Source organism: Natator depressus, chromosome 4, assembly GCF_965152275.1.
Source record: "Natator depressus isolate rNatDep1 chromosome 4, rNatDep2.hap1, whole genome shotgun sequence".
NCBI classification, from domain to species: Eukaryota; Metazoa; Chordata; order Testudines; family Cheloniidae; genus Natator; species Natator depressus.
The window spans coordinates 31,310,258-31,326,753 of record NC_134237.1 but is presented as its reverse complement, the minus strand read 5'-3'; the positions used below and the strand labels follow the sequence as shown (position 1 = coordinate 31,326,753).

The window sequence follows — 16,496 nt, the reverse complement described above, 5'->3', positions numbered from 1 at the left end:
CAAATGTTACATGGAGACTAACATGTCCCATCCTCTCCATGTCTGTTTTTTAGAAGGTAATCTTCTTAGGCAAGGGCTGTCTTTATTTTGTGTCTTGTACAGCACTGGTTGCACTGTGCTTAATAAATAAATAAATAATATTCGGTAAGTCATATTTTTAACCACATACATTTGTTATTACACTTTGAGGAAACAGACTAGAGGTTTCTATGTAGGAAGAGAACCCAGTGATGGACAGCTGGAAGAAGAAACTTCTAACAAGCCCCAAAGGATGTATGTTGGAGATACAGGAGAGAGTCTGAGAAGAAGAAAAATTTAACTGGGGAGACAGAAAAAATGAAAGGAGATCACATGTAATGTGATATGTAAAGTTACTGTTACCAAATTTTGGCCTTTGCAACTAAGACATCTAACCTGTTCTAATGAGGTTTGAGCAGCCTTTCTTAGACAAGAATTAAGAAAAACCTTTATTTTGTTCTCCCCCTCCCATATAAACATTGCTTTATTTAAATGCAACCATAGTTTATATTTGATTGTTAATTTTGAGAAACAAGCACTGACTATCTCTGGAAACCTTTTATCTTTTAGACAGGCAGTGATTTGTACCTTAAGAAAGGCCACAAATGGAGGGAATGGTGGCATAAAATGAGATGACCCACTGTTATAATAATGAAGTATGTTGTGCAGAAAATTTTGCATATTGTAAAGCATAGGATAATTAAACTTATTTGAAGCATGTGTTACAGGAAGTGTGTGGTAACTACAGCAGTAGTAAGATATGTGGTCATGAATAAAGTACAGTACAGTTTTCTTTCAAATCTTAGCAATATTAGTTTCATATTAGCAACACTTGCTGATAAGCAGGATATGATTCTGTCACGGAGGTCACAGATTCTGTGACTCTGCAGGACCTCTCCGACTTCTTCTAGGGCAGGGCTGGAGCAGCTGTCAGCCGTGGCTCAAGAACTGAAGCAGTGGGTGGGGTTAGGTCATCCCTCTGGGGCTAGAGCAGCAGCAGTTAGCCACTGCTGCAGGGGCTGGCAGCCCACCCCTGGGGGCCCACCAGAACGGCAGCTGGGATTGAGTCGGGGCAGTCAGCCCCGGACAGCGCGCTGTTTGTTGCCCTTCCCCCGCAGGATATTTTTAGTAAAAGTCAGGGACAGATTGTGGGGGTCCATGAATTTTTGTTGATTGCCTGAGACCCGACCCTAATTTTTACTAAAAATACCATGACAGAATCTTAACCTTTCTGATAAGTTATTCTCAGATTGGTTACTTGCAATATTTGTTTGGCAAAGTGAAATATGCTGACAGCCAACAAATTAAAGCTGCTTTCATCACAGGACCACTACAATTTGTAAGCCTGTTATCCAGACAATGAGACAGGAGTACTTCATCCTACAAACATCAACAGTAAATGAGATGTTCTTTTCAGAAGTAACAGCAGGTGGTCCTGTAAGTACTCACTGCACATTCCACAAAAAGGTAATGGAAGCACATGAACTATTCATGTGCTTCCAAGATGAAAGGAAACGGTCAAAGATCCCTTGGTCTTTACTTGGAGAAGACATCACAAGCCATTCTGTTGATCAGTTCCTTAGATTAACAGACTTTAAGCCAAGAGAGACCATTAGATTGTCTAGTCAGATCTCCTGTATATCACAGGACATTAAATTTCACCCAGTTACCCATGTACTGAGCCCAATATCTTGTGTTTTGCTAAAGCAGGGGTGGCCAACCTGAGTCTGAGAAGGAGCCAGAATTTACCAACATACATTGCCAAAGAGCCACAGTAATACGTCAGCAGCCCCCCCCCCCCCCCCCATCAGCTCCCCCACCCTGCTCCCAGCGCCTCTGGCCCACCAGCAGCCCAGCCAATCAGCGCCTCCTCCTCCCTCCCCGCACCTCCTGGTTAGCTGTTTCTTGGCATGCAGGAGGCTCGGGGGGGGGGGGGGCGACAAGGGGGAGGAGCGAAGGCACTGCAGGCTCAGGGGAGGGGGTAGGAAGGGGTGGAGTGGGGGCAGGGCCTGGGGCAGAGCCAGAGTTGAGCAGTGAGCACTCTCCCGGCAGTTGGCGCCTGTAGCTCCAGCCCTGGAGTTGGTGCCTAGACAAGGAGCCGCATATTAACTTCTGAAGAGCCATATGTGGCTCTGGAGCCACAGGTTGGCCACCCCTGGGCTAATGCATAAACTTTAAAAAAGGCATCCAGTCTTGATTGGAAGACATCAGGAGATGGAGAATTCACCACTTCCCTTGGTATTAGTTCCCGTGGTTAATCATCCGCACTTAAAAAATTGTGCCTTATTTCTTTAAATATGTCTGGCTTAAACTTCCAGATATTGGTTCTTGTTATTCCTTCCTCTGTAAAGAGAAAGAGTCCTCTAGTACGCAGTATTTTATCCCCATGAAGGCTCTTATGCAATGTAATCAAGTCACTTCTCAATCTTCTTTTCAATAAAATGAACAGATTGATCTCTTTAAGTCTTTCACTGTAAGGCTTTTTTTCCAGACCTCAAATCATTTTTGTGGCTCTTGTCTGCATGAGCTCCAATTTTTCAACTTACAGTTCTGGTGTCCACATTTTGAAAAGCATGTAGTATTCCAATACTGGTCTCACCAATGTCGTATACAGATGTAGAATCATCTCCCTACTCTAACCTACTACTCCCTGTTTATATATCCAAGCCTAGCATAAATACCCTTTAATTCTTTATCATCTGGATCCCATATCAGCTTTTCCATTATTTTGCTTTGGACTGTTGTCAGGCTAAGCAGCCAACAGTTAAACTTGCCCTTTGGTCACCAGTTAAGGAAAGTCTTCTTGTTCCTCCCATTCTTAAAAGATGCCTCATTCCATATGCTGGTTTATATGTTCCTTGTAGTGTGAATACATAATAGACTCATAAAACGTTCTTCAGTTCAGTAGAAAAAGGCCTTACATTTAGTTCTGCTCTCCATCCACATAAATTGCTTAAATGAAGAAGTAAAGTCTATCCAAAACATTTGTCAAACAGGATATTAATTCTCTATCCTTTTTATACACTACAATTGCAACCTGAAAACTTTGTATACATAGAGGCTTGTCCCTTATGTGTAATAGGGATATTTTTCTGTAAAATACTTCTGTGAAATATCAGTAGACACCTCTTACCCATACCTGCTTATCCCACATCTGAAAAGAATACTAAGGTGAACTATTGCAGGTTCTCGGCCATTAGGGGAAAAAAAACAGACTCATAGATAGTCTAGCATATTAAAGGGATTAAGTCATGTGAAAGGAGGAGGTTGAACCTCTGCATTTATGAAGTGGTGGTTCTTTTGAAGACTGCACATGCTGATTTAACACCTGAACAAGTCAGTAATGGGAAGCAGTAAGATCATGCTTCACTGGATATTGTCTTATCTGGTTTCCAGTACTAGAAGTGTGAAACAAAGAGACTAAAAATGTTTTTTTTTTGTTTTGTTTTTTGACATATTCTTCAAGAACATTTGTTTGCAGAAAATGAAACACTCATGCTGTATTTGGAGCACTGCAGCTTCCTCTTTTTGTTCCTTTTCTCTCAAAAGTAAAACTGCATAATAAGGGTGAGGACTATATCAGCCCCAGGCTTAAAAAGATAGACCCAGACTGTGGGACAATGACAGAGGAGGAACAGTGGTATAACAAAGTCTTTGTTGTTAAGCCACAGGGCTGAGACTCAGAAAAGCTATGTTCTAATCTCGGTTCCACCACAAAATCCTTGGACCACCTTGGTAAGTCATTTAGGCGCAGCTTTCCCAGAGTGCTCAGTACCCTCAGCTGTGGCTAGGTCTTCAAAGGAGCTCAGTTCCAGATGAGATACCTAAATGAGGTACACAGAGTTTCAAATGCATTCGTCACCCAACATCTTCCAGTGTATTGTAAGAGCACCCAGAAACCTCAGTCAAATTTAGGTCCCTATTATGCCAGGCACTGTACAGACATATAGAAAGGCATGGTCCCAACCATGACTAAACTTTTCATATGTAATTGTCACTTCTGCAACTTACAAGAGAACTTAAATTACAGAGGTGGTTACCACCGAGAGGTATGGCATTCCAAAGTGTCACCAAAGCAGCCAAAAAATATGCCATGGATGTGACTACAAGAATATGAATCAGGAAGTATTAAACAAGTGATCAAAACAGCAGTCCAAGATGGTGACAGGATCTATGCCCACACATGTGAAGATATAGTTCTTCTTCCTTTCTCTCTCACCTCCATTCTGAATTTCTGCTTGAATCAGCTCCTGTTTCAGTCCCTCAATTTCTTTCTTCAGTTTAGCATTTTCTACACGAAGCTTCTTCTCTTCTCGGAGAGATGCCTGCAGGACTAGAGTTGACACAATTTACATTAGAAACTACAGGCTCCAGTCATTACACATCCATTTGCTAAGTGCTGAATGTCACTAATCTGAACAAAAATAAAGGAAATATTTTAAAAATAATTCAAAGTTATCATTAGAAGAGATCACACATATTTTATTACAGTTACTGACTTTTTATTAATGAACATTGACAGTGGTTTCTCAAATATCAACTTTCATGCCTTCCTAATGGACTTACATCTAAATCATAATCAAGCTACTTTTTGTTCCCCTCTCAAATTCCTCCGGTGACAGCAAACTGAATCTATAACTTTGTAATCAACTATATGAGGTTCAACAAAATAACCTATATTTGTAAACACCCAGATTTCTGTCCTGATATACAATAAAAAACCCCACTGAAGTTGGCAAACTAAATACAGAATGTACAATGAGGTTGCCTGCTGTGAAAGTAAGGACAGTCTTATTTAAGCAATGGAAAAAAGGTTCTATTCCCAGTGCGCCCACAGGCTTCCTGGGTGACCTTCAACAAGTCACTCAACTCTGTGCCTCCATTTCTCCATTCTGAAATGGTGATGCTGAGAGACTTTATTCTATTCTTCTTAATAATTGTGAGGCATTCAAGATATTACATAAATTAGCATAATAGAAAAAATAAATAAATACAAATGGACTTGATTCACAGATTAAATTTGGCACTAGCTTTTAATAATACTTTCTATTTTGTTGAATGGTTGATGTGGGGTAGCCTTGGGATTAAACTTGAGAGTGAATGGTATTTGATTCATTCTTTGTATTTTAAAAATGTACCTTGTAATTTTGTTTAACTAACTGAAACAATGCTGATACGGTTATAAATTGTTTTGAGGGAAAAAGACTGGCAATAATGGCTGAACGTTTTAATCTTTAGAGCCCCCTTGTTTCTGACTAAAGAAAAAAGCTGGGGGTATAAGAAAGATGACAAAATGTTTCAGTATAAGATGTTGTGGCATTACCTTTGGGCTATGCAGAATGTGTGTTGAAAAGTGTGATCACTTTAAATTTATAAGCAAAACATTTAGATTACATGCCAAGAGGAACTCTTTAGGAATTCAGAAGATGTAAGGTCCACATGCATTCATTCAAAATGTTAGCAACCTTCAGTCTAAATTCTAAACTATAATACTATCAAAAAGGTGGCAAACACAATATTTCTATTTGGATTGTGGTAAGGCCTAAAGGCCCCAATCAGGTTTGGGACCCTGCAAAAATATAGTAAGGAAAAGACGACAAGAGTAAGCATGACAAACAAGGAGAGAATGAGGACATGGGTAACAGTAAATTCATGCAATTAAATGATTCAGAACATACAGCGTAAGTATTTGATATTCTGTTTTGGGTTACTGAATTTTTTCTTACAACTGAGCAATCATTATGAGTTGTCTGATTTTTGGTAGGTGTCATAGTAGAAGTGAGGAGGGTTCTGAAGATGACAACTAGCAAAACAGTTCAGGGTGGCATCCCAGGCAAAAGGAGTGACAGAAGAAACCATGAAAAATGTTTTAAGAGAGTCTTGACTGCCCATTTTTCTCTTTACTTACAGAGTGGAGACCAGGCAGCAGGAGGAGGACGAGGGTTGGGGGAGAGGAGGAGGAAAGGGAAGAGGACGATGCAATAAGAGACACGGGTGAATAATTAAAGAGACCAAGAAACTTGAACTTAATACTGGAAAGCAGGGAGCCAGTGGAGAGATTCAAAGCAAGTGGGGAGGTGACACTGTCAGAGACATGGGTAAGGAAGATGAATTAAGTAGCTGTATTTTGTATGGACTGGAAATGGTATGTGTGAGGGTTGATGAAGTGGTTATGGTAATCGAGACGTGACCTGATAAGAACTTGGAAAAAGTTTTAGTGGCATGGATTTTTGAAGTGAAGTGTAATAGAGGAAAAAGAGGCAGGATTTAATATGATCTGACTGCAGTAAGTAGGAGAGGAAAGAAGTCAAAGACAGCCCTCACTTTATGGACCTGAGTGCTAGGGAGAATTATGCTATTGTACAGAATGACAGAGAATGGAAGAGAGGGCAGGACTTGGGAGGAAAGATAAGAAGTTGAGTTTTGGGCATGTTATGTTTCAGTGGGTGGTGAGGCATTCAGGAAGAAATGTCAGTCCATCTACCAAAGCAGAAATTCTGGGAATTTCATATACAGGATTATGACAGACTAACTGAAACCAATGTGCTGCAATAATGCCTATGCACACATATCTAATTTTTTTTGGTTAACAAAACAGACGGTGATGAATGCATGTAAGAGAAAAGGCTGATTCCCACCTATGGAGTGATATTTCTTCTATGATAAGTATTATCCGATGAAGTGAGCTGTAGCTCACGAAAGCTCATGCTCAAATAAATTGGTTAGTCTCTAAGGTGCCACAAGTACTCCTTTTCTTATCATGACAGTGTACAATGAACTATGAAGGGCAGCACTGAAGTTGATATATCTTAAAAATGTATTAAAAAGTTATGGAGGCATGTATTAAAACTTTGCTTTGTAAAGAAGACAAGGCAAAAGAGGAGTCTTTGGCCCTCTGATACTGATTAGGAAAAACTTTTTCACTAGGAGGGTGGTGAAGCACTGGAATGCATTACCTAGGGAGGTGGTGGAATCTCCTTCCTTTGAAGTTTTTAAGGTCAGGCTTGACAAAGCTTTGGCTGGGATGATTTAGTTGGGGACTGGTCCTGCTTTGAGCAGAGGATTGGATTAGATGACCTCCTGAGGTCCCTTCCAACCCTGATATTCTATGATTCTATGACTAGACACTAAGTTTTGGGAAAGAATTAAGAGATGAATGAGACTATTTCATTATCAATACAATAGAAGTAAATTTTTGAGAGCTGTCAAGTGTTCGCTAAATTTATCAAAGCCATGAATGAAAAGAATGGTTTGGCTCATAAGCAGAAAATGGTTATGCAAGACTAAAAAATGCCGTTTCCAAATACAGTGTAGAAAGAAGAGAAATGGAAAAAAAAACCTATTAAGATTAAAGCTTGAAAATAATAGTAGATATTCTTGATGGAGCACCTTCATCCTTTGAAATGAATGTGTATAAAAGTATCTCTGTTGAGAATGAAAAGCCCTGTAGTAACTATGACAGACTAAAAAATGGAAATGGAGTTGTTTCATGAATATACACAGAATATATGGCTAAATATTAGACTACTGAGGACACACCCAAATCATATAAATCCTGGTTTCTGGAAACAAGCTAGGGCATATATTTACAAATATGGAATATTCTGTTGTCAGAAAGTGATCTAACATTTACATCAAAGAGTCAGGCAGAGAGCTTGCTGACAGCTTCAGAGAATCCTATACAGCAACACACAATGATGGAAGTGTGTTGAGTCATGTCCCTCCTTAGAATAATTCACTTCTATCCTCCAGGGCTTCCACAATCTGTTTGTGTCATTGAAGCCATCCCCTTTTATTGCTTCCAGAATAGAAAAAACATAACTTCACAGCACTTTCTCATTCCTTCCCTTTCATTCCTGATTAGTAAATTTGCTTTAAGACATTGCTTTCTTACTAGCTTTCTCTTTTAGAAGAGCAACTTGCTGTTTGAGGTATTCAATGACTTGATCCGCCTCTGCACCCTTTTGCTCCAGTCTGTTCAATACTGCATTATTGGCTGCCATCTTTACCAAGGAACGGGCTAAAAACCTGAAAAAAGGAAAGCGAGAATAATGTGAACATTGCCTTAATGTAATTAACTTTACATTCTTATGCCACATGAATCGGCACTAAAATCAACTGCTGATGCAGTAGGAACATTTGTTAAATGAGCAAGCAGGGCTTCCTCCCGCTAAATGAAAACCCAAACAAACAAAAAGCAATGTTAACCAGATTCTGATGTTTGCCAGCTGCGTTTAAGTATTTTGGAAGACCCATCTGTAGAAAACATGTTCCTGCTTCACAGCAGAGCACCAAACCCTACCTTCCCAGAATGAAAGGCAGATCCCGAGACAGACAATGAATAAATGAGCAATGGGGAACAAATTAAAAACAAAGAGGGAAAAAGATAAGGGAAATAAGTTTAGACTGAAGGAAAACATGTCTCATATTTGTATATGAAACATTTATGAAATTTATTAACCAAAAATTCTATTAAGAAGAGTAAGAATGCATAAGAATAGCCATACTGGGTCAGATCAATGGTCCATCTAGACCAGCATCCTGTCTTCTGACAGTGGCCAGTGCCAGATCCTTCAGAGGGACTGAACAGAACAGGGCAATGTAGAGTTATCCTGTTGTCCAGTCCCAGCTTCCAGCAGTTGGGAGGTTTAGGGACACAGAGCATGGGGTTGCCTCCCTGATCATCTTGGCTAACAGGCATGAATGGATCTGTGTTCCCTGAACTTTTCTAATTCTTTTTTGAACCCAGTTATACATCACAATATCCAATGGGTTGATTGCATTGTATGAAGGAGTTACTTATTTTTGTTTTAAACCTGCTGCCTATTAATTTCATCATCTGACCTCTAGTTCTTATGTCATATGAAGGGTGAAAACAACACTTCCCTCTTCACACATTCATGGATTTATGGACCTCTATTATATTCCCCATTAGTTGTCTCTATTGTAAGCTTAAAAAGACAGACTGTTCATGTCTTCTCAAATGGAAATTGTTCCATACCCTTAATAATTTTTTTTTTAACTCTTCTCTGTACCTCTTCCAGTTTTAATACACCTTTTTTGAGATAGGGTGACCAGACCTGCATGCAGTATTCAAGGTGTGGGCATACCATAGATTTATATAGTGGCATTATATTGTCTGTCTTATTAGCTATCCCTTTTTCTTAATGGTTCCCAACATTGTTAGCTTTTTTGACTGCCTTGCACATTGAGCATGTTTCCAAAGAACTATCCACAATGACTCCAAGATCTCTTTCTTTAGTGGTAACAGCTAATCTAGACCCATCAATTTGTATATGTAGTTGGGATTATTTTTTCCATTGTGCATTACTTTACACTTATCAACACTGAATTTCATCTGCCATTTTGTTGCCCCCAATTTAGTAACTCTTTGTAACTCTTCAGCTTTTGGTCAGCTTTGGACTTACCTATCTTGTATCATCTGAAAATTTTACCACATCACTGTTCACCTCCTTTTCAAGAGCATTTATGATTATGTTGAACAGAAACAGGTTCCAGTACAAACCCTTGGGGATCCCACTATTTACCTCTTTCCAGTGGGGAAACTGACTATTCCTACCCTTTGTTTCTAATCTTTTAATTAATAAACTACTGATCCAGGAGAGGATATTCCCTCTTATCCCATGACTCCTCAGTTTGCCTAAGAGCCTTTTGTGAGGGACTGTGTCAAGCATGTGGACAAGAATGCTTTCTGAAAGGCCAACTACACTATATCATGGATCATCCTTGTCCACATGCTTGCTGATATCCTCAGAGAATTTTAACAGATTGGTGAGACATGATTTCCTTTTACAAAAGCCATGTTGACCCTTCCCCATCATATTGTGTTTATCTATGTGTCTGATAATTTTGTTTTTTATTATAGTTTCAACCAATTTGTGTGGCACTGAAGATAGGCTTACTGGCCTGTAATTGCCAGGATCACCTCTGGAGGCCCCCTTTTTTTTTTTTTTTGGGGGGGGGGGGGGTTGGAATTGAAAAAAAATCAGAATTACATTCAGCTACTCTCCAGTCATCTAGTACAGAGGCCGATTTAAGCAATAGGTTACATACCACAGTCAGTAGTTCTGAAATTTCATATCTGAGTTCCTTCAGAATCCTTGGGAGAATACCTTCTAGTCCTGGTGATTTATGACTATTTAATTTATCAGTTTATTCCATAACATCCTCTATTGCCACTTGGATCTGGGACAGTTCTTCAGATCTTTTAGGTAAAAAGAATGGCTCAGGTGTGAGGATCCCCCCACCCCCCACATTCCTCTGCAGTGAAGACTGATGGAAAGAATTAGTTTAGCTGTTCTCAGCAAAAGCCTTCTCTTCCTTTATTGCTCCGTTAGCATCTCAGTCATCCAGTGCCCTCTTACAACTTCTAAATCCGCCACATAAGTCAAGGAGTTAGAAGGTAGAGGATATATTACACATTTATGGTTGTCCATAAGCATTAAAAGCAGAGAAAATCACATTCTGTTTCTCTTAAGGGCAATTCTCAACCCTAACTATACCATAAAAGGAGGAACCAAATTCCCCCCACATCCCCATTTTTTTTTTTAATTTCCACTTTCAGAGCTATTTTAGTTAATATTTTGAATTCACCACTTCCTTTCCACCTTCTGACTGAAGGCAGAGATTGAGGGCACTCTGTTGATGACATAGGAAAGAAACAGAGAAGATAAGAGGACAGTCATAAGGACGGCCGTACTGGGTCAGACCAAAGATCCATCTAGCCCCGTATCGTGTCTTCCGACAGTGGCCAATGTCAGATGCCCCAGAGGGAATGAACAGAACAGGTACTCATCAAGCGATCCATCCCGTCACCCATTCCCAGCTTCTGGCAAACAGAGACTAGGAACAACATCCCTGCCCAACCTGGCTCATAGCCTTTGATGGATCTATCCTCCATGAATTTATCTAGTTCTGTTTTGAACCCTGTTATAGTCCTGGCCTTTCACGACATCCTCTGGCAAGGAGTTCCACATGTTGACTGTGCATTGTGTGAAAAAAATGCTTCTTTTTGTTTGTTTTAAACCTGCTGCCTATTAATTTCATTTGGTAGCCTCTAGTTCTTGTGTTATGAGAGGGAGTAAATAACACTTCCTTATTTACTTTCTCTACACTGGTCATGATTTTATATACCTCTATCATATCCACTCTTAGTCGCCTCTTTTCCAAGCTGAAAAGTCCCAGTCTTATTAATGTTTCCTCATACGGCAGCCGTTCCATACCTGTAATAATTTTTGTTGCCCTTTTCTGAACCTTTTTCCAATTCCAATACTTTTTTTTTTGAGATGTGGGCGTACCATGGATTTATATAGAGGCAATATGATTTTTTTTTTTGTCTCTTTGCTGTTATGCAGGGACAATGGCACATCTAAATCTAGTCACCTCTACCTCCTCTCTCAGGATCCTCAAGAGATCTGCTTTCAGATAATTTTGAAAATTCCTCCCTAACACAGTACAGAGGATCTGTGAGCCCCTGCTCTGCCTCACTGAGAGCCTTCACTTGCTAAATCCAACAGGGCTTAGTCCCTTCCCTTCTCCTGTTCAATGTTTATGTCTAACTATTAAGAGACAGTAGATGCTACTCAAATGTCAGCTATATATTGGTGACGAACAGCTATATAATCACTCTCCTCTGCAACAGACTATGCTCTTCCCATCTACCTGGAAAAAATAAGCACTTCTATGAATTACAGCTAGCTGAATTATAATGAAAGAAATAAGCAGATGACACTGGTGGACAGGGAGAAGCACTCTGAATATCTCCCAGGACAAAAGACATCTCCATCAGCTGAAGGAATCTGTCCATCAATCCCACAGGTTTATGGTCTCGGATTCTATGACTAGACCTCTAGGTTGTAGCATTGTCCAGAAACACCTTTTTCATTTCAAATAGCAAGATAACTGAGCCTGCTTCTCTCGGACAATGATTCTGCCACGATAATCTACATCTATTTCTTTGAAAATGAACAACTATAATGCTTTCTATCTGGGGCTGACAACAGAATTCACACTGCATGGGTACTTTAAGAATGGAGTTTCAATTTTAACTCTGATTCTCCTGCCTGTTTAATAGTAGTGAATTAAAAGTCATTTAAAGATGTTTGCGGACATAAATTTCCTTTACATTTTATAAGACATAAATGTTGAGACAGCATTAAAAGGTAACATCTTACGCTTAATTTATACAAGGTGGCTAACTAAACTTTAGTGATCGTTGAGAAATATGTAAACTATAATTCTCTCAAGGGAGTGTAATACTAACAGCATAAGCTTAGCCAACAACAATAAAACACTACTAAAACTTCAAAGTGAATAGAACTCGTACATTTTATAGTTATTAGCCAAGTCGGCTAATGAACTGAGGATCGGGAAATGAAGTTACATAATTACACCAGGTAGACTTTTCCCCACTTGTCAAATAAATTTCCAGAGATCTAATATTATAACAGAGGAGAAACAAACAGGTATTTGAGATATTGTTACTAAGAGCCAACAGAATGAAACGAACTGTACAATATGCAAGAACTGCAAGAACTTGCCAATATGAAGAGATAATAAGATATACATAAAAAATAGAGTTTCTTATAGGTAAAACTTTGTTTAAAATTGTGTACTTAATGTAAAATATAAAACATTAAAAGCATTAACTGAAGGCTAATAAAATTGTGGCTTAATGTTATGACAATCAATAGCTGGGATTTGCATATTCGTGTTTTCCTACCACTTGTTTTTCTGCCTGTGTAATCTTTGGATAATATGCTAAGACTATAAGAAGAGAAGAAAAAAAACTGAATACCGTAACTTGGTAGAAGACAGAGCCTAAAGGAAAACAGAGAGATCTTCTGACCTTCAACTGAGCCTAAGGTCCAGAAAGTCACTCAAGAAAAATCAAGTGATTGGGATTTAAGAAAACTACATTTGAAAGGCTGCTATCCCTTCTTTCATATAAAATGTAGACATAGAAAACATGCCCTCAGGAGTAATCACCAAGCCTACTCTTAAGCTCAGTATCAGCACCAGGTGAAGGGCTGCTCAATGTTTATGCCTGCATCTGCAGTTGCTCCTGTGTCTGCCTTGCTACCAGCCCTGCTTGGTTTCTAACTCTGGCTCTGACAACTAGACCTGACTGCTATGAGCACTAGACCTGACTGTGCTCCTGGTCCTGAAAAAGTCTTTACAGTTAGAAAAGTGATAAAGTATGTTTTCTTGATGTCTTTTGTCCTGCTTAAATAATTTTGTTGAAGGGATTTTCCATTTACAAACTTTATTATGAAGTTTACTCCATTCAAGTTTTAAGGTTGTGAAGACGTATCTTTTGATAAGCCCTGTGGTAAAGCCACCGTTAAACCTAAATGAATCCTTGCTATGTAAGATTAATGCCTTGTAAGTAAAAGGAGCATAAGGAGATCTACAAATTAACACCTGGACTTCAGACTCATCCTACATTAACAATAATCAGAGGAACACAAAAACCTATATTCAAAGAAAGGTTCCTGAAAACAGCTATATCAAAAATAGGTTGACACAGAGTTATTAGGCATGCATTTAAATTCCAGTGGGAAGAAATATTTGTTAGGTCCTAATTTTTTTTTAAAGTTCTTTTATAACGGATAGTTGAAGCTCAAAGCACGAGCTCCTAACCGTATCCATATGGTTCTACTTGTAATTTGAAATGCAACAGGTCAGATAAGCAGAAAGTTATTTTCAGAGGGGGATATTCCTTGACTGCAATAGATCTTAGAAGCAAATAATTCAAATCTATGTTTGTTAAAATATATTAAGCATTTATTTAAATGCATACAGTTGTTGAATTCACCTTAATTCCTCCAGTTGACTCAAATGGATATCATTTTGTTCTCTAAAGACATTTATTGCAAGTCTGCTACCTTGGTCTAACCTACAGTCTAACCTACAGGTGTTTGCATTTCCACAGGGACAGAAGTAGCCTGTGAAGTGATATGGCTCAATGCTACAGTCCAGGCGCAGGCCACATGTTTACAGCCTTGAAAAGGAGTTTGGATTGGGTACACGAATTGTATACTATTTTAAGATTCAAGGTGCTATGTAAATAAGTGTAAGAGTATCCTTATTGGCTGAAATAATTTTCATGAAAATCTACAGATGTCAAACCTTTAACTGGGTTGACAACTAGAAGACCCAACTGGAATAAGCAGTTTACTCTCTCTGTGGAAAATGTCACTTCTTGATAGATTATAGAAATAAGAGAAGCCAAGAGGTCTTGGAATCAATGTTATAGTCAATGGTCTTTACCAAGATGTTAACAGGATTATTATCAATCTATTCAGCAAAAGGAAAATAATAAGCATGGAAGAAAATACAGTAAAGATCCCTTCCAACCTAGAAGTATCTCCTTCTGCTCTTGTTTCTTGAAATGAAACAGGTAAATTTTATGGCCAAATTCATCCCTGGTGTAACTCCAGTGTCTTGGCAGGGAAAAATTTCATTTGGAATGTGTGTCTGTAGAAAAAACTCTGGGGCACCTTTATTATTAAATGGAGTATTTTGAACTAGAAGATGCCAAATCAGAGAAAGGAAATCAGATCACTAACCTGAGCAGAGAAAAAAAGTATACTTTAAGTGTGTCCAGTGAAGTCATCCGATTAACTGAAGAACTTCAGTTAATCTTAAACGTCTGGCATGCTATCAAATCATTTATATATCAGACATCTAGAATTGGCTGAAAAGCTCATTTTCATTACATGAAGAATGATAGACAGTGCCTGGATAAGACATGTATGTCTTGTAGATATAATAAAATGTATACTGATATCCAGAAGCTGCTTAATTTCTATTTTGATACAGTTAGAAAACTGATTTAGAGTCAGTTGCTAATTCAGTTCTATAAAGATTATTCATGTGAAAATCAAAAGTAACTTTGCTTACCCACTAATTGAAGAGGGCTAGTAAGGACTTTCAACATTTCCTTACCGCATTTCTTTCAGTATCAGAAGCTTAACTCCAGGGGAAGCAGGTTTAAGCACTGCCAAAACATAGGTGATATAGAATGCAAATGAAGGGTCCAAATGAGAGAAATTTCCAATTTTTGAAAAACTATGGAGGGCAAATAAAAAGATCTGGAGGTCTTTACTCCTTCATTTCCTATATGCAGATTTTCTTGCCTACTGCTTTTCTAAATAGTTGCCTGCACCTTCAGCAAAAAGTACCATCTCCTGCATGCTTCGGCAGTCCCGTATGTCATAAGCAAAGAGAAGGGCTTATTTTATTTACTGGTTTATAAAAGAGAAAAAATTAGGGAGGGGCCCAAACAAGACAAAATTAAAATAGATATTCCATAAGAAAATAATACTTTGGATTTACACAGGAGGCACTATCAGAGAATTTCAATGTGCCTACTAACATCCTTAGACCAGAACTGATGTATTACTCAATGGTTCTGACTTTAAAAAAGGGGAAGAGAAAAAAAAAAAGTAGTAGTAATAAGGAAAACACATAATCAAAAAGATGACTGTGTTGTTATAATTCCTTGCTTTAAAAAAGTAGCCTTTTCTCCCTTTTTAAAGTGGTGCCGATTACAAATGCCTTTTGCCATACTGAAGAGCTAATGCTAAGGTTCTAAAATGGAGAAATAATAAACTGTTTTTGAACCTATCCACAATCCTGAGATGCATTCAATTAAACTGTGTTTTTGGGAGAGAGATCATTTCACCAAGAAACAGGCTTTAGAAGCCAACTGGTTTCTAAAAAAACTTTAAAAAAATAAATAAAACAAAAAAACACAAAACTTGAATTTCCAATATTGTACTTTTTTTCAACTTTTCTGAGGACTGCCTAGTTCATATAATCACATACGAACTAAAAAATAGCATTACTTATTCCACGTGACTGTAAGGATCATTTCCCATACGTAAATATGTTTTTCTTTGTATATTTGCACTGAAGTCTATTCCAACACTTTACCTTTATTTTTAGATGGGTATGGGAAGTACCAATACAAATCCCATCACTTAATAGACAATGTCCCCACTTCCTCTTCCTACAGAAATGTGTCTCCAACCTTTCTACTTATTTCAACAAAAAAGTCATAACCATTTGTGTTTGTCAGCTTGGAGTTTTGCTAAGAGCAAGATTTTTAGATTAATATTTGCCCTCAGAAACCCTTCATTATTACTGCTTCCCCTCTCTCTCTCTCTCTCTCTCTCTCTCTCACACACACACACACACACACACACACTTCTCCACAATAAAAGAATCAGGTTGGCATAGACTTAGCACACAGATACCATCAGTTAGTGCTTCAACCATATACTTTCAGTGTTCTCATTCTGAGTCAGTCACAGAAAGTAAGTTTCTACATCTATTTTGTCCTAGCCATGGTGAGATTCAATGTTGTCATGGGACAGCCAATCCTGTTCACAATCAATAGCCATGTACAGACACTGAACAGACAGTAAACACAGGAGGGGTGGTGATTGCTA

The 16,496-nt window shown here is 38.5% G+C and overlaps 1 protein-coding gene across 2 annotated transcripts in view; it reads right to left on the bottom strand.

The window, feature by feature from the left end:
• AIMP1 (aminoacyl tRNA synthetase complex interacting multifunctional protein 1) overlaps positions 1–16,496 on the bottom strand; it is a 62,862-nt gene that overhangs the window by 18,975 nt on the left and 27,391 nt on the right. For both annotated transcript variants that reach the window (XM_074950714.1, XM_074950713.1), the window contains exons 2-3: positions 7,913–8,046; positions 4,238–4,351 (exon numbers count right to left, since the gene is read on the bottom strand). In XM_074950714.1, the coding sequence (XP_074806815.1) occupies positions 4,238–4,351; positions 7,913–8,021 (223 nt within the window). In that variant the 5' untranslated portion in view covers positions 8,022–8,046. The remainder of the gene's footprint in view (positions 1–4,237; positions 4,352–7,912; positions 8,047–16,496) is intronic.